General features: G+C 39.2%; 1 protein-coding gene and 1 long non-coding RNA gene across 2 annotated transcripts in view; one reads left to right on the top strand and one right to left on the bottom strand.

Moving 5' to 3' along the window:
• Window positions 1-23,200, top strand: part of PHEX (phosphate regulating endopeptidase homolog X-linked) — a 94,054-nt gene that overhangs the window by 24,028 nt on the left and 46,826 nt on the right. The window contains exons 6-12 of the mRNA XM_033052067.1: window positions 1,986-2,054; window positions 2,599-2,715; window positions 5,684-5,767; window positions 6,070-6,215; window positions 12,340-12,433; window positions 17,540-17,668; window positions 21,185-21,286. Coding sequence (XP_032907958.1) covers window positions 1,986-2,054; window positions 2,599-2,715; window positions 5,684-5,767; window positions 6,070-6,215; window positions 12,340-12,433; window positions 17,540-17,668; window positions 21,185-21,286 — 741 coding nt within the window. The remainder of the gene's footprint in view (window positions 1-1,985; window positions 2,055-2,598; window positions 2,716-5,683; window positions 5,768-6,069; window positions 6,216-12,339; window positions 12,434-17,539; window positions 17,669-21,184; window positions 21,287-23,200) is intronic.
• Window positions 1-23,200, bottom strand: part of LOC122149371 — a 32,423-nt gene that overhangs the window by 1,186 nt on the left and 8,037 nt on the right. The window contains exon 3 of the long non-coding RNA XR_006162932.1: window positions 6,374-6,489. This is a non-coding gene — a long non-coding RNA (uncharacterized LOC122149371). The remainder of the gene's footprint in view (window positions 1-6,373; window positions 6,490-23,200) is intronic.

Raw genomic sequence — 23,200 nt, forward strand, 5'->3', positions numbered from 1 at the left:
TCCTGTCATAATATTTCAGTTCAAGTCACCTGTCAGCAAATGGCTGAGCAGGGACATCCTCACTGCTGGTCTCTTGGAAATGATTTATAACCACCAGTACCTTCACTCACTGTGCTTAGGGGCACCTAGGAATTAAATATCTAACTGAAGCACTGCATGCTGTGAATAACATATTATTCTGTAGGATTTTCTGATGTTAATTTGATTAGGACCTTTATCTGCAAAATGCATCAGCCAGTGCTCTACTTTCTCCATGTTTTAACAAATTCCCTGGGGTGTAGCTGTACCACACAGTATTTCAATCTGCTTGTGAAAAAGGCTTTATTGCAAAATTCTTTTTGTTCAGCATTGCAAAATCATCAATGGGTCATAAAAGAAGTGGAAACTCCAAATAAAACTTTATTCACTATTCAACATTGTCTTTTTTTTTTTTCATGAGTGCTGAAGCAGTTGGCTAACTTTTTTTGTTTATTTCTCATATTTTTGCTCTCTTGGTTTAATGTGCTGTCAAATCTAATTCTTAAGACCAGGGAATTTGAATGAGCATTTAATGTAACAGTCACATAATTGAAATTCCCCAAATAATCTGAAGTATTGCAAAGACACATGTACAAAAAGCATAAGAATATGTTCTTTTTGCATCATTGTGCTGAGAAAAGAAAGTGATGCTATTTTTCAAAGAATGAGAGTTGCACTGAGCATGACAATTACTCCTTTTTGAGGATGGTTTGTTTTATTTGTTTATGGAATATATTAAAGGTTGTGAATATCAGCTAGTAGAGGAGAATGCTACATTTATTTATTAACTTTAAATTCTAAGATTTATTTGTTACTTGTAGAAAATGTGAAATATAAATCACTTAATCTAAAGTAGATTAAAAGATTAAAAAATACTTATATGAATTGTATAAATAAATACAATCTATTGTCACTAGACTTATCTTTTAAAAACAATTGCAGCATCAAACCAGAAATGTTTAGAACATCAAAGCAGTTGTTTCTGCTCCAATCAGTATAGTATTCAGAGTTTGAAAGCTGGTTGATTTAAATTTTCAGCTTTAGCTTCCACACCATAATCTAACTTGATCACATTGAAAAGTTCTGAGAAATCTCAGTTCTCAGTAATAATTATAAAGTAGTTTTGTAGAGTTTTGCATAGAGTTTTTCCTGGTTAGGAATTGGAAACAGTATGCAAATATTCCCATGTAGATGTTTCACTCAAAACACTAAATGCAGATCTCAAACTCTCAGGCCTAATTCCAATATTAGGGTGAATGTAGACCAGAAAATCTGATCCCTGTTTAGATGGAAAAGATAATTGGAGGTCAGAGATCCATCTGGACTGCCAGGCACCTTTAGCTAAAGCAGTGGGGACATGGCAATATCCTGTGCATGCAATCCACCCCTTCAGTTCCAGTTCATCTGTTCAAAAGACTGAGTACAGCACCCAGTGCTCAAAAATGAAGCTCAAAAGTGTAACCTGAGTTTCAGTCAAAAAATCTAATGATGCCTCCCAGAGAGCAGCTCTCATGCCCCAGCACCTCAGGGGCCTTTGCTGCATACACTGGACTGGTGTGGTCCCAAGCTGGCTCTTGTACCCCTGAAACGGGGATGGGATGGATGCTTGGTCATCAACACCAGTGGTTTGGTCCTGTAGATCTATCCTGTTCCTACTCACTGATGTGGCTGCTTTAAATCACACCTGTGATTCTTTTCTTTAGGTGGCTTAGCTATTGAGGGGGTCATCTGAGGCTTCCCAGCTCACAGTAATGTGATTTAGTTAATACCTGTCAGCACAGCATAGCATTTTCCTGTTCTCTTGATATCCTGTCTAACTCAGACTGGTGCAGTGTTTTATATTAGATATTTGCACACAGCTACTGTAATTGCCAGAAAAACATGAACCCTTCCAAAGCTGCTTATCAGTTCATCTTTGCATCTGAGGAATTTAGCTGTTAAATGTTACTTTTTGTTGTTTTCAACAGCTTGATCAAGCAAGCCTCTCTCTGGCATCTCGAGAGGATTACCTAGAAAATACCACAGAAGCCAAATCTGTAAGTATTGTCAGCTGGAAAATAGAGCCACCATTTCCCCCCTCATCATTTTTCATTGTTGGTTTTGTTTTGTTGAGCTCCAAACTGTGCTTTGTTTGGATTTGGTATCTAGCAGAAAACACCATTTCTATCAAAACACTGTTGCAAAGTTTCCTAAATGAAGCTTGCACTTGTATACAAGTACTTCTGTCCCATGGTGGTTACTACATTAGTTGGCCTAAAATACTGATGTACATTTTTACACATTGTCTAATCCATTTGTAACAGCTGAAAACTGTCAGTCTAATCCAGAACTCTCATTTGCATTTGCTGAGATTTGTACTCCCTGAACCTCAGTAGTTATCTCTGTCATGCATGGTATTTTCACAGTGTTATTTCTCCTTTTGAACTTGCTTGGCATTCAAGGTAAGGAAAGCACAACCTTGATTCCTAAGGCATGAAAGTATTGTACTCCTTCCTATGGCTGGGAATTTCTGGTCTCCTGGTACAACTCTGCTCAAGAGCAAACCCTGTTGTTCATTTCAGCCTTTCTCTTTCTTTGCAGTACCGAGATGCCTTTTTGCAGTTCATGGTTGATACAGCAGTGCTTCTGGGTGCAAATGCTTCCCGAGCTGAATCTGATATGAAATCAGTTCTAAAACTGGAAGTTAAAATAGCAGAGGTTGGTAATCAAATATAATCCTTTCTTGAAATGAAAAGCCATTATATCAACAGCATTAGCAATAGGGGTTTTAGAAGCAGAAGGAAAGGAACAGATCCTGATGAAGAAAGCAAGAATATTTCTTCCTTAGTTAATTGTTAAATTGTAAATTTTATTCTCAGGGGAAAAACCTTAGCCAAATACCCTGGGTGTTTTAAACTGTAATGTCAGCCAGGCTGACCAGAGGCAAGCCTGGGGGTGGCATGGCAATGTTAGAGGGGTGGTGAATTTATTAGTGAGGTCCCTTGGCCTGCCATCTCAGTGGAGGTGGGGAGTAGAGATCCATATGACAACAGAGATGCAGGGGTTGTTGATGTGTTAGAAACTGTGGAAATGCCTGAGGATGGTCCCATAGGAATTAGGGCTTCTCCTTCCAAAGCAGTGATGGGATCAATATCCCAGCTGAAGTGCTTCTACACCAATTCACTGGTACTCACTGGGCAGCTGGAAAAATAACTCAAGGCCTTTTCCAACCTAAGTGATTCTATAAATTTGAAGCTGTGTAGACTCTGAGCTCCTGCTGTGGACCTGTGTTGAGAACATTACTTTGTTGTTTAAGAAGCAGACTGGGCTGATTCTCTGTGGAAAAGTCTAAAGGGAGTGGAAGACTGAGGTGGGATGTTGGATCTTGGTGTAAGAGAGTGGAGTTTACAGCAGTACCAACCTTAGATCCTGAAGTGTTTTCATGGAGTAGTCTGGGAGAATGGATGAAAAACTCACAAGTTTTATTGTAGGGGAGCAACTGAATTTAGTAAAGCTAAATGTGTTTAAATCTGGTACTTGGTTCTGACATTTACTTGGTGACATTTTTGAGATGAGTTTAATTTAGGACACAAGATTATTGAAGATTGAAGGAGAGTTTTTGCTTCTTTAGATCTCTTTCAGTGTGGTTGCTACAGGAATCCCACTCTTAGGAGTGGCAAGTTCAATATCAATCTCTACTAAACCTAGAGAGAAAGGCTGGCCCCAGTGTTGGGAAACCACCCAAAGTAAAGGTACAGACTTGATGCTGGTTTGCAGAGCTGCCAGCTGAGCTGAGTATCCCTTCATATTGGCCAGGAAAGAAGCTGCCCCTGTGAAATGCTGGTGCCCTGCTAGCAGAGAAACCTGTTGCATGGGACAGGTGATGTCTCTTATCTGGATTCTGCTGTTGCAGTCTGCAGGATGCTTCTTAGTGGTATGTTTATACACAAGTGAGGGCCACCCATAGCAGCCAATCAGTGTTTCCATCTCTCTGCTGAAAGGGATGAAATTTGGTCAAATGTCTAAGCCAAGTCCAATACTCGTTTTCAGTTACTTGGCAAGGATGGACTAATGTACAAATACTTCCTTATGACCCAGCATACTTGTAAAACAGTAAATATTTCTTCTGTTTATCAGTGGTGGCATAAGAAGATGTATCCTTAGCTCTGGTAGCTCTGCTTTGCTTAACAAGTGTCTCACAGAGCTTTAATCCACAAAGTATGTAAGTGCAGCTGCTGTGTGAGATGACATGGATCATGTAACAGCCCTCATCAGTAATGCTGATATCAGTAATGCACATTGTTATGCAACAAGCCATGCTTGTTTACAGGTTCTTTTAGTAAGAATAATCCTCCTAAATATCTGTCCAGGTATTAGGCATGAGTCAAGGGACGTGGATTGTTGCATAAACCCTAATAAACATAATTACTACATAAACGCCTTACTGTGATGGAGGTAGTCCTGTTTGTCACTGGAGATTTTACTGTATCCTGTGTTCCTCTGCATTTTTTTCAAATAAACACATGTGATGGAGAATTTCTATGCTCAGGAAGAGGCAACAAGAATTCTTTGGATATAGGAAGGAGTGGCAGGCTTTGAGAGAGCTTGTTGTGTACAAGGAAGATTTTTGTTAAGTTTGAATCACTGGACCAAGAGGGAAAATTTTGAGAGGAATTAAATAGCTTCAAGAAGTGTTTAAAGATTTTTCAGATAAATGAAATTTGCAGAAAGGGGAAAGAAAGCAAATTTTTTCCTCTATGGCTTGAGCAATGCTAAACCCATAAGCACTTACTGAAGAATTTTGGTTGGAGAAATGCCAGCTGTCTGATTAGTCTGGCATCTGTCCTTTAGACTGCTCAGCATACAGCCTGTTGTATAGGATTTACCTTACTGCAGGGCTGGAATTGTCATTGGGAATTTTTGTTTCTCTTGAACATTGAGAAAATTTTGAGCTATGTCTTGTACTTTGTTTGTTTTTCTATTATGAACCACAGGGCTGTCTTGGAGTCTGCATGCCCTTCTTGCCAGTTATAAAAGGACTTGCTTCATATTTAGGGTTTCTTTTGCTGTATCCTTGGATGCTGCAGAGGAACTTGAGGTCTGGCTTCTCTGGTCACCCGGATGAGAGGCCTGGTTGGGGAATGCTTTATTCATGTCTGGCCTATATACTCAGGTTTCCTGCTATGGAAATCAGGAGGATGGGGTGAAATGAGGAGAAACCAGTGGCTCTTGCCCCAGCTGGAGTAAAGCCCTAGCAAGAACACATTCAAATCCAAGACATGAGATGCACTTCCAGTTATGAAGATACACCTATCTCAGATATCATCTATTAAATCTGAAGTTGGCTTCTCCTTGATAGTAAGGAATGAATGAGTACTAATGGTCAAGGTGTACTTTCATCTCTTATGTATTAACATTTCTTTCCTTAGCTAAATCAGTCTAGTAAGTCCAAAGAAGACATGCAGCTCATTAAATTTCCCAGTAATTAGTTAAATGTAGAAGGAACTATGTTTCATTTCTTCTTGTTAAATGCAGTCCTCAGAAACAGAGGTTAATGCCATAAATGCTTGGAAAACAGATGGTGAGATACTCCTGCACTGGGATTAGGAAGGATGGTAATGATGTGTGAGTCCCTGCAAGATGAACCTTGTTTTGATGGTTTTGTGCGTTTTCTTCTCTTCACCAGATCATGATTCCATATGAAAATCGAACAAGTGAGGTGATGTACAATAAAATGAACATTTCAGAGCTTAGTGCCATGATTCCACAGGTTGGTTGGGGATAATTGAAAAATTATTCTTTTAATGTCTGACCTGTTAATTAAAACTGTCTTTAGTGTTCAGAGCAGCATGTTGAAGAAGAATCATTAGGAATGTGTGTGCTCATTTACAGTGCATGTTCTTTTAAATACAGTTCCAACTTTAATGAGGGTTGAAAACATATGTAATGACAAAGTGTGATAGTTTCTAAGTTTAAAGTAAAGCATTGGAACCATTAGTTTTAACATAACTTAATTAATAAATCATCTCTCTTTGTAATCTGCTTTAACCAACCTTCTCTTTGTCATTGCAGTTTGACTGGCTGGGATACATCAAGAAGGTGATTGACACCAAACTCTATCCTGAGCTTAAAGATATAGGTCCTTCAGAAAATGTGATTGTCCGTGTTCCCCAGTACTTCAAAGATTTATTCAGGATACTAGAAAATGAAAGGAAAAAGTAAGGATTCTATGATGGTTTTACCTACACTTGTAAGGGAACATAAAATGCTGGGCTTTTTCTATTTTTTTTTTTTTTTTCATGAGTTTCAGCTATTTTTGGAATCAAGTCTCTAGGCAAACAGTTTGGTTTTGTCTGAATGAGGATTTAGATATTACCTTGTGCACAGCAGGAGAATTTTCAGTTTCAACACATTTCTTCTCTGGTTAGCACAGGCTGTTCTTTCCAGATGCATTCAGCATCTCTTACTTGTATCTTGTGAAATCCTTTACACCTGTAGAACATGATTGTAAAGTGCAGACTAAATCTCAGACTAAACTTGGCAGATGTGCTTTGCACAGGGAAGCAAGACAGCTTTGGGCAGTGATGCAAAAGTAACATCCCATTTGAAGCATCCTTACTGATGACATCTAAGGGATTTCTGTGATAATTTGTTCTCTAAGGAATGTTACTGAACTTTAAAATAAATTTTTTTAAGAAGTTGTTTCCAAATAGCAATCTTTGCTGATTGTACAGATTGTAAAACCAAATGTATTTCAGGGAAAAAAAGACAAAGATTATTCTTATATTGTTGTTCTGTGTCCCTAGTGATGGAATGTTTACATTAATTCATAGTACCTGTAAAAAATAGCCCACAAACCAAACAATTAGAAAAATAAAAATTACTGATTTGTCTACAGATCATCAAATATCCTTTCTTTAAAAACATTCATATAAATAGCATCACTGCCATCAATATTCATCTATTGAAGAAAGTTTTAAAGATTATTTGGGCTGTCCTTGCTTGCTAACTCAAAGTTACATTGGTGGGTATAAGTGTGTCATTTAGAGGATGCATATCTAACAGGGGATTAGTTGCTCTCTGCATATACACTTACATGCAAATATATTCTGTAACTACAGAGTAGTACCTGGAGACTTTTTCCATTAGTTTCTTATTCAAGGAAAATCTGAGTATTCAAGAGAAGTTTAGCCAGCCTGTGTGTCACGGCAAAAGGAGGCTGGAGTGATGAGAAATAATTGCAATGCCTGTCTTTAGCAAAGCTCAAGACCAGGTTTCTAACCTCACAGGTCAGTGGGAGAGGATGAGCAAAATCAGTTTCAGTATATTCACACTGCATATGTTATAGGTGTTAATGGCTTAGGCATTTTCTGCCCAGTCTTATCCTAAGAAATTTGCATCATAAAATGTTAGAAATGGCAAACAGTACTAAACTGAACCCAAGCAGGCTTCAAATTATTGTGTGCAAAATTTATCCAAACAGCCCAGGCATGATAACCAAGATCATGTTCATCTATTAGGTGATAATGTTCATTACTTAAAACATCAGAGTCTGCTCCAGAGGTAACCTTGCTATCTGGCCTAAGAAAATTAGGAAATCATCTCAATGTAAACACCTAAAAAGAGGCCTCCACATTTCCCTGTAGGGTAAACCCTGAAAACTTAACAAGAATATTCTCTTCTACATAATATCATTTTTCATTCTCCATATGATATTTTAAAGATTTATTTAATGTAAACAACATAAATTTGATTTGTTACTGTAAATATCTAGACATGAAATTCCTAGAAAAGCATTTCAAAATTTTAGATTTGCTTCAGTGTTCATAATGGGAATTGTCTTCTCATCATTTCAGGAGATAGAGTGTCATTAGGAAAAGCAGGTACTTTCACCAAGTTCATTTTCTTTTCAGTTACAAGGCTATCTCTAAATTATGCTTTTATTCCAGTGCCTTGTGTGTCCTCTTCCTGAAGGAGCACCCTGCTAGACTGGGTATATATAAAATGTCACAAAAAGATGGCTCATGCCCCAGTATTTTTACCCAGTGGTCTGGTAAAATATTTCAGAAGTTTGTTTCAGGTGGAGGAAAGAATGGAGTGAAAATTGAGTCTGGCTGCAGAAGCAGTTCACGTTGGAGGTGGCAAGTTGTACAGACTCACAATCCTTGTATTAAAAATTTCTCCCTCAGAGAACCTGCTGAGCAATCTTGAATTGTGAAATCATTCACAGGGCAATATTACTGGAAGAGAGCACATTAACATGGTGTAGCATGAATTTAGTAGAATTTTACTTAACTGCATATAATGAAGTTACTGAGTGGAGCTTGCAGTAGGTGCAGCAGTGTGGTCAGAGGCACTGCTGTGACTCCAGCCCAGGAGCTGGGCTCCCCATGGTGAGCTGCCCAAGCAGCTCAGCAACCAGCCTGCAAGAGCTTCCATCAGCTTGGGGATAGCCAGCTTTAGTCATGTCAGGTGCTGTAAGTCACACCTTCTTTGTAAGGGGTCTTCAGGGATTCCTTCAGCTGTTTTGGTGTGCTTATTTATTTTTAATGGGGTTTATCTCTGTTACAGGAAGAAGAGATGTGTGTAGCTGTGATGTAAATGAGCAATGGCAGATCTCCAGTAGAGCTGTGCCATGTGAGAGGGGACACAGAGCTGTGCTGGCACTAATTAGCAGTTTATATCCCTTCCCTGTTACCTGTGTGCTGCTGCTTTATGTGAGCCATAAATAGGATACTCTGAATTGCATCCTTTCTGGAGATCTTTGCAGCTGTTGAAAGAAGCAGCTTTATCATTCTCACAGATCTCAGAATGCATAATGAGTTTCATAGAACTGTAGAATGGTTTGGATTGGAAGGCACCCTATAGATTACCTTGTTCCTAGGCAGGGACACCTTGCACAGGGCTGGGCTGCTCAGAGCCCCACTGTGATGACCCACCCTGAAGGGCAAGGGCAGGCTGGCCTTCAACACTTCCAGGGATGGGGCATCCACAGCTTCACTGGGAAATCTGTTCAGTGCCTCATCTCCCTCACAGTAAAGAATTTCCTCCTAATAGCTGATAAATCTATCCTTTTTCAGTCTAAAGCCAGTCCCCCTTATCACTATGTGTCCTTTAAAATGTCCCTCTCCAGCTTTCTTATAGCCCCCTTTTCCTTTGTCTTACCTTCCCATATTTTTGCAGTATGAGGCAAAGAACTCTAATTCATATAGCATATAAAGTATTTTCTTCAGAGATGAATGGAGGCACTAGATCTCTTTTCTGGTCTTAGTCTCCATCTGAAAAATTAGAGAAGTTACAATAATTTGTCTTGAATTAGTGCCTCTAGCAATAGAGGCAAAAGTTTTTCAGTACTTATAATTTGATTCGTGACTCAATTCTGAATACAATTTTCAAACAGATCTAAAATTTGTGAAAGAGATATTTCCCTAAAATGTCAATTAATTTTCCACCTATCTCATATTAAATCTGTCCTCTTTAATTGCTACCATGTCTGTTGATTAAAATATTGCAAACTCACAGAATTTTACATGAGCAACCTACTTTTTTCTCAGACAGGACAGAAAGTACTTTAGTAAATATTCATAAGTACTGGTATAATTTTAACTGTCCCAGCAAACAATCTCTCTGCCACTTCCTTTGGGAGTGTGTGTCACAATAAGGGTCATACTGGTTAGAAGTGAGCCTACACTTGCTGCAACAGGCATTTGGAAGTTAAAATAGAGTGTACTCTTCTGAAAGGTTACAACAACAAATAGTCTGGTCTCACTGAAAGAGCAGAGAGGATTTTTATGTTTTATTTGTATACTGGATTTTGCTCCATGTGTAGAGATTAACTTATCTGAGCCTCAGTGAACTTATTTGTGAAACTGGGATGACAATCACCCCAAGATCTGCACTGTAGTAACTTTATCAGCAAAAAGTGTCAGTTTTTAAGCCATCTGAAGATAACCAAATGATTTGAAGTCGGCATAGTTAGCCCAAAAAGTAAAATAATCATTGCTCAAATAGGTAAACAAATTCAGATAAATGACTGTTTTATTTTGTTTTGAAAAACAAACTAAAGCACACTGTGCTTCAAACACAAGACAACAAATCTCAGCCTTTCCACCTGTTGCCTGCCCCCCATTAATAAGCACTGAAATGGAACCTCCCTGCTGTTTAATGCATTGTGGATTCTGTGGTGGTTGCAATCTGGAATTATTACTGTCTCATCAGACAGCTTGGTTTTAGCATGTGTCAGCCTTCTCCTTCCCAAATTAAAACAATCCCCATTAATTATATTTCCTGCAATTGTCATCTGCTTTCATTACTTATACATGAACACAAATATTTCTGAATTCTTGTTGATATTACTGTCTTTCAGTAAGTCACCTTTTTGAGACCCAGCCTTTATGAATTTCAGTTTTTCATTCATTACCAGTTTGAGAGAGGTTTCCCTACCCAAATGTTGGGGAAACAAACATTGCTGTGTGAAAACAAGTATGTAGAAGAGAGAATTGATTTTGGTTTTGGTGGTGATTAAGTAAACTGTAATACATAATTGCTGCATGATAGTGATTTATTTAGCTAAGGATTTTACCTAAGGCTTTTGATTGGAAGCAAATCTTTAACCTTTTAATCTGTGAGATTTTTATAAATGCTCCAGGAGTTGCTACAGCAGGATATTCTTCAGCTCTGCTCAAATATCTGAGGCAGATTTTTGTGAGGTTTCTGGAGTTCAGGTTGTTTACCAAAACAGTGAGAACTGAATGCTTTTAGGGTGCTTCACTTGTCATTGCGTGAGAAAATTCCACATTGTCATAAACTTGTTGGGGAAAAATCTGAACTTTGTGGCATTTCTTAGGTTGAAATGAATTTCTAATGATCCTAAACATTATCTTAAAATGGTGTGATTATCTAAACAGAGCTAACTATTTTGGCTTTTGTGACATGTACTGTCTTATAAATGTACATTATTCGTGCTACAAAGTCTTCTTCGGATACATTTTACAATTATTGTGGGCACTTAGGTGCACTGTAGAATATATCTGTGTACTAAAAGAGGGAATATTCCCAGTGTGAGAGATGCAACAACACATCTTGAGCTGAAGGCTCTGTGTGGGTGGACTGGAGCTTGGTTAGAGGCAAAACTGAAGTTATGTCTCAAGCAAATGCTGCTGTCAAGACAACATGCCCACAAAGTGTATTTCCAAGCTGTTATGATTCAGAGGAGGGAACTGCTTGGGATGTGTTTCTGAGTGAGGCTAATGGAGTGGCACTGCAGCAGCAGCTGCACTGCCCCACACTTACAGCAATGGGAGATTGCAGAAATGGGATTTTAGAGATGGGGGAGTTGTTCAGGCAGTCCATGACAGCACCTTCAGTTGCACAGAAGCCACTTTCCTGCCTACAGTCTATGGCCTGTCAAAAATGTTATGTGTATCCCAGTGGAGAACAAATTACTTTTGAATATCCTAGCTTTGAAGCAATGACTATCCCTGAAAAATATGTCATGTATAAAAGAAGATGAGAATAATAAGTGTAGGCCATTGTTGGACTTGTTTTGAGATTGTTGGAAGTTGAATTGTGTATTTCAGAATGCACCTTTAGCTCATACAGCTACTGCTGAACATGGAGAGGGATCAACCTAGGCTGGATAAATCCTTCAGTCAGGTGCCCAAATTTTTAGAAAAGGAGCATGGATGCCAGATCTCCTGGGAATTTTAAACAAGCTCTTCCTTGATCTCTCAGCCTCAATTCTTAAATGATTTTTGTTACTTCTCTTTTTTGGTATTTCAATTATCCATCTGACAAAATAGGAATGGTAATACTTTAATAACTTTGTGAATAGTAGAAGTTTTCAAGGCATATTGATAACTTCTAATGAAAGATACAAATGTGAGATAATGAGAGTGTATGTGGGATGGACTGTTATCTGTTCTGTTACCATTTATGTGCCCTGCTAATGAGGGGAGATAACATTCACTTTGATCTACAAAAGGAAAAAAAAATGAATTTCTGGATAAAACTTTGATGCAACTATTATTATAACATAGTTCTTGCCACTTCTAAGGAAAATTAAAGCAGCCTTTTGGAAAAAATCATTACCTAAAAATTACATACTAGGTGATGGAACTGTTATAAATAAGATAGTTATCATGGGGAAATTGTATATTAAATGGCTGCAATCATACACATTGTCCTGTGTAATTGGGATTTATCAATTTGGCCAGCACTCATTAATTTTTAAGGTGAAATTTCCACCATTTGGGAAAAATGTTCGTAGGGCTATTTCTGTGAGTGCTTTGTGGTATATCATGTGTGTTTACATGTCTGATAAAAATATGCCTGATTTAACAGGACTCTTGCCAATTACCTGGTATGGAGGATGGTTTATTCAAGGTTATTTAACCTCAGCAGACGTTTTCAGTATCGGTGGCTGGAATTTTCTCGGGTAAGTTATGTTTGTGTAGCATTTACAAGGGTCCTGGTGTTGACACTGTTGGTTTCCCTTATAGGTGCATATATCTTTGCAAAACACAAAATGTTTTCCATGCTGGACAAATTTCTTGAATAAACTTTTTTTTTTTGAAGACACCCTCTAAAACAATTGACATGCATATTTTTATGTATGACACTAAGACATTTATATGACACTAATAAGACACTAAAGACAAAAAGTCTTTTAGATGATCTTAAAGGGGTTTAGAAACATCCTTTTTAAAAAACTTAGTTTTCTTTTGCAGAAACTTGAATTAGGTTATGCAGGCTGTGTGATTCAGGCCAAACCTTTTTGACCAAAATCGACTTTTTGAAAACTACTGTTTGCCCATTTGTGAATACAGCTCTAATAAAACAGAAGTCTAGGATTTCACGTTTTTAAAGCTTTCTCAAAACTCTCCCATGCTCTAATGCCAGCCTTACATGAGCTCTAGCACAGAGATACCCAGCCTTTTCCACAGAGAAGATGATCTGGTGCCTTCCAGCTTGGGGTTGCAGAAGAACCAGAAAACTGCCAAAAGCTGTGAGAGCAGAACTAATTATCTGTTCAGTAATATGGGCATTGATGTAAAACACAGGCTTGATTAAATGAACCCTGAATAAAAAGCCACCTTGGTAATTGTGTGGGCAGTGTGAGGTGTCCTTAAGTAAACCAAGGATGAAAATGAATGGAACTTTGTTGTGTGTCTGAGCCACTTTGGATGGTGAATCCTGTTTGCCATTATGAAAATTGGCTGACAGCAGGAGGCTGGCGTGGTGCAGGAGGTGTGGGTGTTCTGTCCTCCCTGGTGAGGCATGCAGGTGGCTAATTAAAGAACCCATACTGTTTTTCCTTGAGTAATACTGGAATAGTTCTGAGTTGATCACACACCTAAATATAAACTCCAATAGCTTGATGGAAACTACACAGGAAAGGCAGTTTCTTGCACTTCTGAGATCACATTCAAAATAGTCTTGCTAAAGATGCTATTTTCTTCATGTAAAATATGAGAAACTGGCTGTCAGAACCACAGTGACAAGTTTGTAGGTGTCTCCTCCTGGGACATTCCTTGCTAGTCAGGTAAAATAGATTGATGCTGGCTATCAGCCAGTCTGTAGCATAATACTGAGTTACATTGAGTTATGTAATGGCCAGAAAAAGTCCTGAAAGGAAACATTAAGCTTTGGATACTGTGCGTTTTAATATGGTAACTGGCTGCTAACACATCTCTGGGATGTAGAAACTTAGGGAGAAATATAATTCAAAGTGATTCAGTGCTTATTAATAGTCTCATCAAGGCTATCATAGAATTACAGAATGGGTCAGATTGGAAGGGATCACAGTGGGATCATCTGGTCCAACCTCCCTCCTCAAGCAGGGCCATCCCAGGGCACATGGCACAGGATTGTGTCCAGATGGTTCTTGAACATCTCCAGTGAAGGAGATCCCAGACCCTCTCTGGGCAGTCTGTGCCAGTGCTCAGTCACTGCACAGGGAAGAAATTCTTCATGTTCAGGTGGAACTTCCTGTGCATCAATTTCTACCTCTGATCCTATTGCTCAGCATCACAGAAAAGAGCCTCCAAAAGGCTTCATCCTCTTGGTACCTCCCCTTCAGATGCTTTTAAACAGTGATGGGCTTCCCTCTCAGCTGTCTCTTCTCAAGGCTAAGCAGGCCCAGCTCTCTCAGACTTTCCTCATAAGAGAGATGTTCCAGTTCTCTCATCCTTGGTTCCCTCTGCTGGACCCACTCCAGGATCTCCACGTCTCTCTTGTCCTGAGGAGCCCAGAACTGGACCCAGCACTCCAGACACCCCTCAGTGGGGCTGAGTGGAGGGGCAGGATCACCTCCCTGCCCTGCTGCAATGCTCTCCCTGATGCACCCCAGGGTCCCATGGCCCCTCCTGGCCCCCAGGGCACTGCTGGCTCATGGACAGCTCATTGTCCCCCAGGACCCCAGGCCCTTCTCTGCAGAGCTGCTTTCCAGCAGGTTGGCCCCAGCCTGTGCTGGTGCCTGGGGCTCTCCTTGCCCAGGGCAGGACCCTGCCTTTGCCTTTGCTGAATTCCAGACCATTCCTCTGCCCCTCTCTGCAGCCTGCCAAGGCCCCTCTGAAGGGCTGCAGAGCTCTGGGGGTTTCAGCCACTGCTCCCAGCTCTGCCATCAGTGAACTCACTGAGGAGCCTCTGCCCCTTCCTCCAGGTCACTGATGAATGAGTTAAGCAATACTGGCCATGCAAATGGCTGTGAAAGCTTACAGCACAGTAAAAGCAGTGAATCAGCAGCTCATTCCTGTTCTCTGCCCCTGGGACCTGGAGACAGAGTTAGTTGAGTGAAGTAAGCAGCAGTAGCTAATAGTAGCTAAAGTTAATTGGAGTAAACAGCTCAGTGGAACAAACTTCACAGTTGAATAGAAAGGACATGAGGAATGGAGTCCAAGGCATTGGATTAGTCTGTTATAGAATAGATCTGTCCAGGCAGAGGATGGAGAACTAGAGGCACTTTAGGATCATAAAAGGGACCCAACAACTCCTTGCTAGGTAAGTGAATAAAACATTGAATTACTGCTAAAAAGATATGACCAGGAGATAAATCAGTGACCCTTAAGGGAAAGGATGTATTTTATACATTCATTGTTTCATTAATTCAGTCAGCCTCAACCATCACAAGCAGAGTATTCTTTTTTCACCAGGTGCTCATCTTCTATTGGTGGCTTTTATACCTTGTATGTAGAAATCTTGGCACCAGGACCTTAAAATCTTTGCAAGGAGAAGGAAGAATACATGATGAGACTTTAAAAATACTTTAGGTTTAGAAATAGGACAAACCTGCTGACTCTAGAGAAAGTGCTTAGAGTACCACATCAGCAACTATCAGCAGCTCCTCTGCAGTGGCACTTTGAGACTTTGTAAATGTGCAGTGGCACCTGGGGAAGAGGTTGGTTAATTGTGTCCTGAAGCTCTGAATTGACTGGGAGGGCTTGAAACCAGCTATTTGTAGCCCTGTTACTACCTGAAGTACTGTGTTTTAGAGTGGTACATTAATATTAGAAGGACCATTTGAGGGAGTTCCTGTTGGCTGTTGTAACATAAATATCAATAAACCAACTGTGAGATATAATCTATTCCTCTCAGCTCTATTTTTATTGGTCTCACAGCCTGTGCTGCCTTTATGTCCTCCTTACAGTCAAGCCTCCCTCAAAATAATGATAATTATTATGTTGTAATAATAGTATGTCACAGTCTAAAAGCCAGCTCTGTCTCCTGACTATTTCTATGGCTGATGCATACTCACAGCTTTTGGAAGGAATTTCAAGGTCTGATGACTAATGCCATAACTCCCCTTCTCCCCCTGCATCAGGAAAAAGCTCCATTGTGGGCTTACTCTGACCCCAGAGAGAATTTTTTTCTCTTTTGTTGTTCTCTCTTTTTTTGAGTGTGTTGTTGTGTTATGCATAAAGGTTGAAGAATTTGGAAAAGGAGTTGATTGTCAAATTTGGCTCTGTTTAGAAAAAAAACATCACCTTATTATGTATTGGTTTGACTAATAGGGTTTTCTTTTAGAAGCAGTGCACTTTTTGCCATCGAAAATCTATTACTGCATATACAGTATTAATAAAAAGCATTTGGAAATGCAATTCACTGGTGTATTTAAGTGTGAGTCATTGATTATGCTTAATTACAGACAATATGAAAGGGAAAATCAATCTTTAAACTACCAAAATATCTCACCTTCAATAGCTGAGGGTTAAGCTGCTCTGGAATTTTCCAATGAAATCTTTTCCTACTGGAAAAAGACATATCCAAACCCTTCGGTTTTGCTGGACATTTAATCTTGTGCTCAAAGGAGGAGAATAATGAGACAAGGAAAAGGCTCAGGAAATGCAGAATTGGTGTTTAAGAGGCTTTTATAATCTGTGAGAGGCTAAAATCCCTTATCCCACCTGCTCTGGCCTGGTGCTGACTATACTCTGCCTTTACACAGCCGTCAGGTGTTAGCTGCTGGACTGAGGTTGTGCTTGTTCTCTGTGGAAAAGCTTAAAACGTTCCTAAAGTGGAAAGGGAACACTTTGAACCTTGAAAATAACATTTTTTTTTAAAATCAGCACTGCTTATTGCTCACATGGACCCATCTTCTGTCCTGTTGTGTGCAGAATTCATTTACACAAGCTACATCTTGAACAATGTAATGTTAGCTAGGTAAGCACCCACAGGAATGACATTCTTCCTGTGAGAAGCAGAAACCAAGGCAGCAAATGCTCTTGGGTTCTGTTCTGCCTTGTTCCTTGTTCTGTTGACCATTCTTGACTGTTTCTTTTGAAACTCATTTATGGTGACATCATCAGAGCCTGAAAGTATGCAATTAGTACAATTCCTTTAGTAAAATAGGCAAGTTGTTCTACCAACATCTTTCTATTGCAATATAGAGTGATTTTTTTTTTTTTTTTTTTTTTTTTTTTTTTTTTTGTGGGGGAGACAAACATATTCATTGTTCTTGATGATTCAAACCACTTTTCTCCTGAAAATGCTCCATTTGGGAAAGGAGCTGAAAGCAACTATTTTACACAAACTTCCATAAAAGTAGATGACTTTTTAAGAAAAAGGTGTGGAAATGTTCCCATCTGTGTTAGATGTCATTAGTTCATGGCAACAGAGGGCTCTGCAGGAGTGTTTTATAAGGGCTAAACTGACTTTCATGAGGACAATCATGAAAATCTGACAGGCTTCAGAGGAGAGGCAAACATTTCCAGGAGACCTCTCACAGCAGGGTTTTTCTAGAGGAAATTGTCTCTACTTAACACAAAAAGAATACCAGGATTAGTCCAAAGTTAGCACTAGTTCTCTAAGCCTAGTCTCTCTAAGTCACTGCTACCATTGTACTGTGCTGAAGTTTAAAATCTTACAGGTATTTTGTGGTGTTCAAAATACTTGTCATAGCATTGGATGAAAATAGAAATAACTGTAGAGTGTCATTATTGTTTCCTTTTGGTGGCTTTTTGACAAATATGCTTTGGCCTGTTCTGCATGTGGGTTCTTCTCAAACACTGTGATGTTATGGCCTAACACACACTCCTGTCACCAGGTGATCCATGGCACTACAACCTTGCTGCCCCAGTGGGATAAATGCGTGGACCTTGTGGAAAATGCCCTCCCCTACGTTGTGGGTAAGATGTTTGTCAAAGCCCATTTTCAAGAAGACAAGAAAGAGATGGTGAGTCCTCAGCAGTCTCTGTCTGGAAATTTTCAATTAGTGGTTTCATCCTCACAAATTGCCTCTGATGTTAGAACAAAGTTTAAAAAGGGATAAGAGTCTTTAAGATGTTTTAGTTGAATTAAAAAATGCCAAAACATGAGAAGAAAATTAAATTAATTTGAGGAAGTGTTACCTCTCTGCACACCTGGGCACTGCCCCCTCTTTCCACCTGCAGTCCTTCAGATGAATAAGCAGCATTCAAAAACAGGTTTAATGCTTTTAATTTATGTGAATAGTGACAGTCAGGCTGTGCAGGAGCAGAGTGAGGGGTATTGATGAGAAATGGTTTAGTATAACTAAAATAATTTATGATAGTAGAGTTTTTACTGACTAATCAAAAACCTACTTGAGATTTCTCTGCTTTAGGACTACCCTTTGAAAGCTGTGACTGCTACACCTATAATCTGAGCACAAAACATGTGACTGATGTCTGGCCCAAATTAAGGGAAACTGAGAGCCACACTGTGAGAGTTCATATTTGTGATTCAGGTATTTTCTGCTGAACAGTGGAAAGAAATATCCTTCCATACCTTTGAGTCCAGAGAGATGTCCATCCTCATTCTAAAATTTCAACAATAGCTATGTTACCACTTCTTTCAATAATGTACTCAAATAATTAATTTCCCTTCCCAATAATTTATGACTTATTTTTAGTTCATGTTTTTCTTATAAGGTTTTCCAACGTCTGCTTTTATAGCCATTGATTTTCCAGCAGTAATCACTTTTAAATTGACTCATTAGATCGTTGAACTTAGCTCTCCATGCAGGAGAGACACAACCACTTAGGAAACAAGAGAAGGCACCCTGTGCTGGGAACAGCAGCTCTGTGAAAGCCCTGCACTGCCCTGGCTCAGTAGCCTGAGTTTGCCTGTTTGACTTTTATCTACTTGGACTGCTTTCTCAGGGAAGGATTCCATTTTAGAAAGCACACACTTACTTGACTTGCCCAAATCTTTATCATCTGTTTCCCTCTCAGGTTCTGCATTTCTTTTCATATTTGCCTTTATCTGGAGTTACCTCTCTTGAGAGCCAGCTTTTCAATCCCCTTTTTCTTGATCCAGTTGGTAATGTGCTATTTGGCCATTTTGTGGCAAAAATATGCCAGGCATATGCAGTGTGTTATCCTGCACAGATAAGTGGGAAGAGTAGGAGTATAAAAAATGTACCCTTTATGGAAAGGATGGACACTTTTTCATATTTGCATGTGTGAGGGAAAATTATAAGAAGCAGATAGAGCAGAAACTGGTTTCTCTTAAAATGCAAGTTAATTAGAATGTTTCTTAGTGTGCACATTCCTTTTAGACCAAAGCTTTGGAAAATCAAGTCTGAATTCACAGTAGCACCCATGGTGACAAATGCATATAAAATTCATAGTGTAGGTCACAACATTCAGTCTTAAAATGAACAGCCCATGGAGATAAAATTACAGACAAATTAAATTCGTTGCATTTCATTTAGGAGTGTGCTTTTCAAGTTAATAATTTGTGGTGTTATCATTTTCATTTCACTGGTTTTCAGTTCTACTTTTCTTTCTTAAGCAGTAAGAAAGCATGTGAGTAAAGCACTCTTATTTGTACAGGTTTTTCTTTTTTCCCCCTTCTTTTTTTCTGGCTTATGGCATGTATCTGTCTATGATAAGCAAATCCTGAGTTAAGGATAATATGGATTCTTTCCCCCCCATGTTTTGTGATTGATGTTTCATACCTTAGATACTTCTCTTCTTTTATCAAGAAAGACATTATTTGTGTCTAAATATAGCACTGCTTCTAACTCAGAGTGCCTGCAGTGTTTTTTACAGATATGCCTGAGCAGTTTCAGTAATAACTTTGATAGCAGGAATAGGTTTCTGCCCCTGCCCCCTGCAGCTACAGCTGCTGCATAAAGCCTAAGTATACACCAGGGGCCAGCTGCAGAGCTTGAGTTTGAACTTGTAACCTCCAAATACAGGGGGCTCACCTCATTAGTGAAAGAAGTTAATTGAGTCAGTGCTCTGTCATCAATAACTTTAAGTTACCCTATTTCCTGGGATGCAGTTTACTGTGAATATTCACTCTTCAGTCATATTTAATGCTAGACCTGCTCTGGTTGACCCATATTGCCTCTAAAAATAAGAAAGTGTTTCTTGAAAAGGGTAGGAAAAAATGAATAATCCAAGGAATTTTGCTACATTTTTCCTGACTGCACCACAAATAAAGGACAGTTCCAGATTAAAATATTCATCTGATACATTAATGACAATTTAGCTAGAAGTAATGTTACTTTTGAGGGTTTGGTCCCTGCTTTTAATGACATTTCAGATCTACTAGATTTCTAGAATAAGATTATACAAATCTCTGCTGCTTGACATTTTCATTATTTTTAAATGTAGCATAACTGATAACACAAAGTTCCAATAAGGCTTCACCTAATGGGTGTCTGTCATGTCTTGTGCTGTCTCAACCCTGGTTTGTGCTGAAGGGCTCAGGCAGTGGCTGGATCCCTCTCACTGCCTCACTCACAGCATTCCCCATGGCTATCTGTCATGGGGCTCATCTGCTGATGGAAATCGAGGCAGCTGGTTGCAGAAACTTTTCTGGGCTGCCAGACAGATCCATAGGAATGAAGGCTCTTTAGACTCATGCAATGCATATCTTAGCCATTATATTTCTTGTTTTCTGTCATTTCAGGGTTTTCTTAGTGTGCATACTCACTGAACAGTCCTATTATTATATTTTTTACTTGCTTGGGATGTGGTCTTGGCTTTGCAGAAGTGTCTGAAGAAGCAGCCAAGATGAAATGGTTGTGGGCTTTCCCAGTTTTGCACAGATCCAAGCTCTGGTGGTCTGTGGTGGTCCAGGACCACAGAAGCAGTTCAGGCTGCTCAGTGGGGTGAGCCAGGGCCTCTCTCCCTGCAGTAAGTGAAGGGTAGCAGTGCTTCACAAATTCAGCTAAATACAGGCTAAATATTTGGATACTGCTTTGTATTTGGATCATGGTGCTGTCAGCCCAAATTTAGTCCTTTGCCAGTATTAATAAGGTGTGTCTCAGTCTCACATTAACCAAACCAGGCCACAGGCATTTTCTCTGCAGGAAAGGCTTTTTTTGTGCAATTGCCTTTCAGCTGGCTCCTTCTGCATGGGCCAGGGATCTAGAACCTAAGGGAGAGGAATCTCCCCAAAACCCTGCAAATCTCTCAGTGTTTTTTGATGGTTTCAAGATGGGTATTCTCACAAAGATGACATGAAATGATCAGCAATGAACAGAATGTGTGATACCAGAAGGGAAAGAAGATGGAAAAAACTTACCTTCAAAAGAAGTGTCTTAATACTGTAGAAAGCAGAAATTAGCCTTCAAGAAAGGACAGCAGACACCATCTGATCTGTTCCCATTTGTGGTCTAACCAAGCCTATTCCTCCTACATACACCAAACCTTTCCTTAAAATAATTCTGCCATGATGTATTTCACTGGGGAGGGATTTACTAAATATTTTGCAGATGGAGGAACTGACTGAAGGAATTCGCTGGGCTTTTATTGACATGTTAGAGAAGGAAAATGACTGGATGGACTCTGAAACAAAAAGAAGAGCCCATGAGAAGGTAATAAATATAAATGTTAAGTAAGTAAAATCTTGTTATGATAAAGATTTGACTTGAGTGATAACAGTATGTCATGGACTGTACTTGCAGGTCCAGTTATTTACTGATCATTTTGTTTGTGAAGGGATACATTTATTTTTCTGGACAAATTTATTTATTTTTCTGATCCATCTGGGCTATTGCTTCTCTGCAGAAGTTATTTTTGTTACTTTGCTCTTCTTCCCTTGCATCCACCTTTCCCTATCTGGCTCTGGCTGATGTAGACTGTGAGCTTGTTTCAGATTTGTATTTTCTTGACAAAGTCTTCACCTTGATTGGGATCCCAGGGATGCACTAATCTACAGACAGAAAGCAGTGCCTAAAACACGTGTAACAGCTGAGGGTATTTGCTGTGAACGTGGAGGATCCAGCTTAGAAGGGGATGTGAGAATAATTCAGGTTTCAGTTTTTCCAGTATTGTGGTGGGAGGCCTAAATTGAGAGCTGTCTTTTGAGAGGGTAATGACAATCCCAGCAGAACATCCATTTCCTGACAGAATAATGCCAGTTAGGAAGTGTTATAATCAAGGATGGCATTACTGGTCCTGATTGCTTTCAGATAAAGCCACAATAAAATGCAGGAGGCAAAGGTGAAGGCAGGAGGATGTACTCAAAACCTCCTTTTCACTCTATTCCCACACTTTCAGCATGTGATGAGTGGAAAGGAAGATTGTCCAGATGCAGAGCTCAGCCCCCAGAGCCTCCAGCAATTGGAGGGGGCATATAAAGAGAGAAGTGGAAGGTGTTGTGTAGGTCTGTGCCCATATGTATTGAGGCAATGGGATATCAGTGAATTAGTAAGCACCCTCTTTGAATAACCTGACAGGCAAGTGCAGCTGAGCTGCTCCTGCTCTCTGTGCTTTAATAAAAATAGCAGTGTTTTGATTTAAAAGCAAACATGGCCTTCAAAGTTTTTTAGTTATTCTAATGAAAATGCTGTTGAGCTATTTCATCATTGGAAAGATTTAAATTCCATATGCAGTCCATTTACATTTTATACAGCAGTGCTCTTCATATTTGTGCAAATGAAATAGAGCTGCATAAATACACCAATAAACTCTATAGCAAGAGAACAATAGTAAAATGACATTTATTTCCTGCTAACCTAGTGGTAAATGGGCTGCAGTTACTGCTTCTTACTGGCTGTTATGGTTTTTCTTTACTAGAAATACTGTTAGAAATTTAATGATCTATAATTTAGATATTATTGATGCAAAATAAGAGCAGGAAGATTTTCTAATGATTTCCTTAATAAAGGTATTTCTATATAACGACCTGCTTACTTTTCAAAATTTACTTCCTACCTTTCAGCAGAGAAACAATACAAACATTGCCAAAACCCAATGAACTCCTAAAAAACTCTCCCTTTCCCATTTTAAGGAGGGTTTTCATCAGAAGCTAGGCTAGATCTTTGGTAAGTAGAGATGGCTGTTTCCTTCTGTTGACACATTTTGGCAGCACAGAGCCCTTTGCTCCCAATTTAGACATGGCTTTGAAGGTTCTGAAGTTAGTGGGATGAGTCTGGGCTGAACAATGCATGACAAACTAAATTCCGTAAGTACAACAAAAACAATACTAAAGCCATAGTACTATCATATGAATAGCCAATGGTTTAAAATCATTCTCACTGAACTGAAAAATTGTTTCATAGTTTGCTGACATAGGAACCAGGTCAAAGTTGTAAGACACAAGTGTTATGTAATGCCTTAGATACTGCAGCAACAATTATGTGATACGATTTATGTCTATGGGTTTAAGTTCAGATTCACAGAAATAGCTACTTAGCTGGAAGGAAAGAGCCTAGAGAGACATTTGGGAGATTTCCAGACATAGAATGCGTGCATGCTTATTAAATATTATTTATTGTTAATAATAG

The sequence above is a fragment of the Catharus ustulatus genome, chromosome 2 (assembly GCF_009819885.2).
Source record: "Catharus ustulatus isolate bCatUst1 chromosome 2, bCatUst1.pri.v2, whole genome shotgun sequence".
NCBI lineage: Eukaryota > Metazoa > Chordata > Aves > Passeriformes > Turdidae > Catharus > Catharus ustulatus.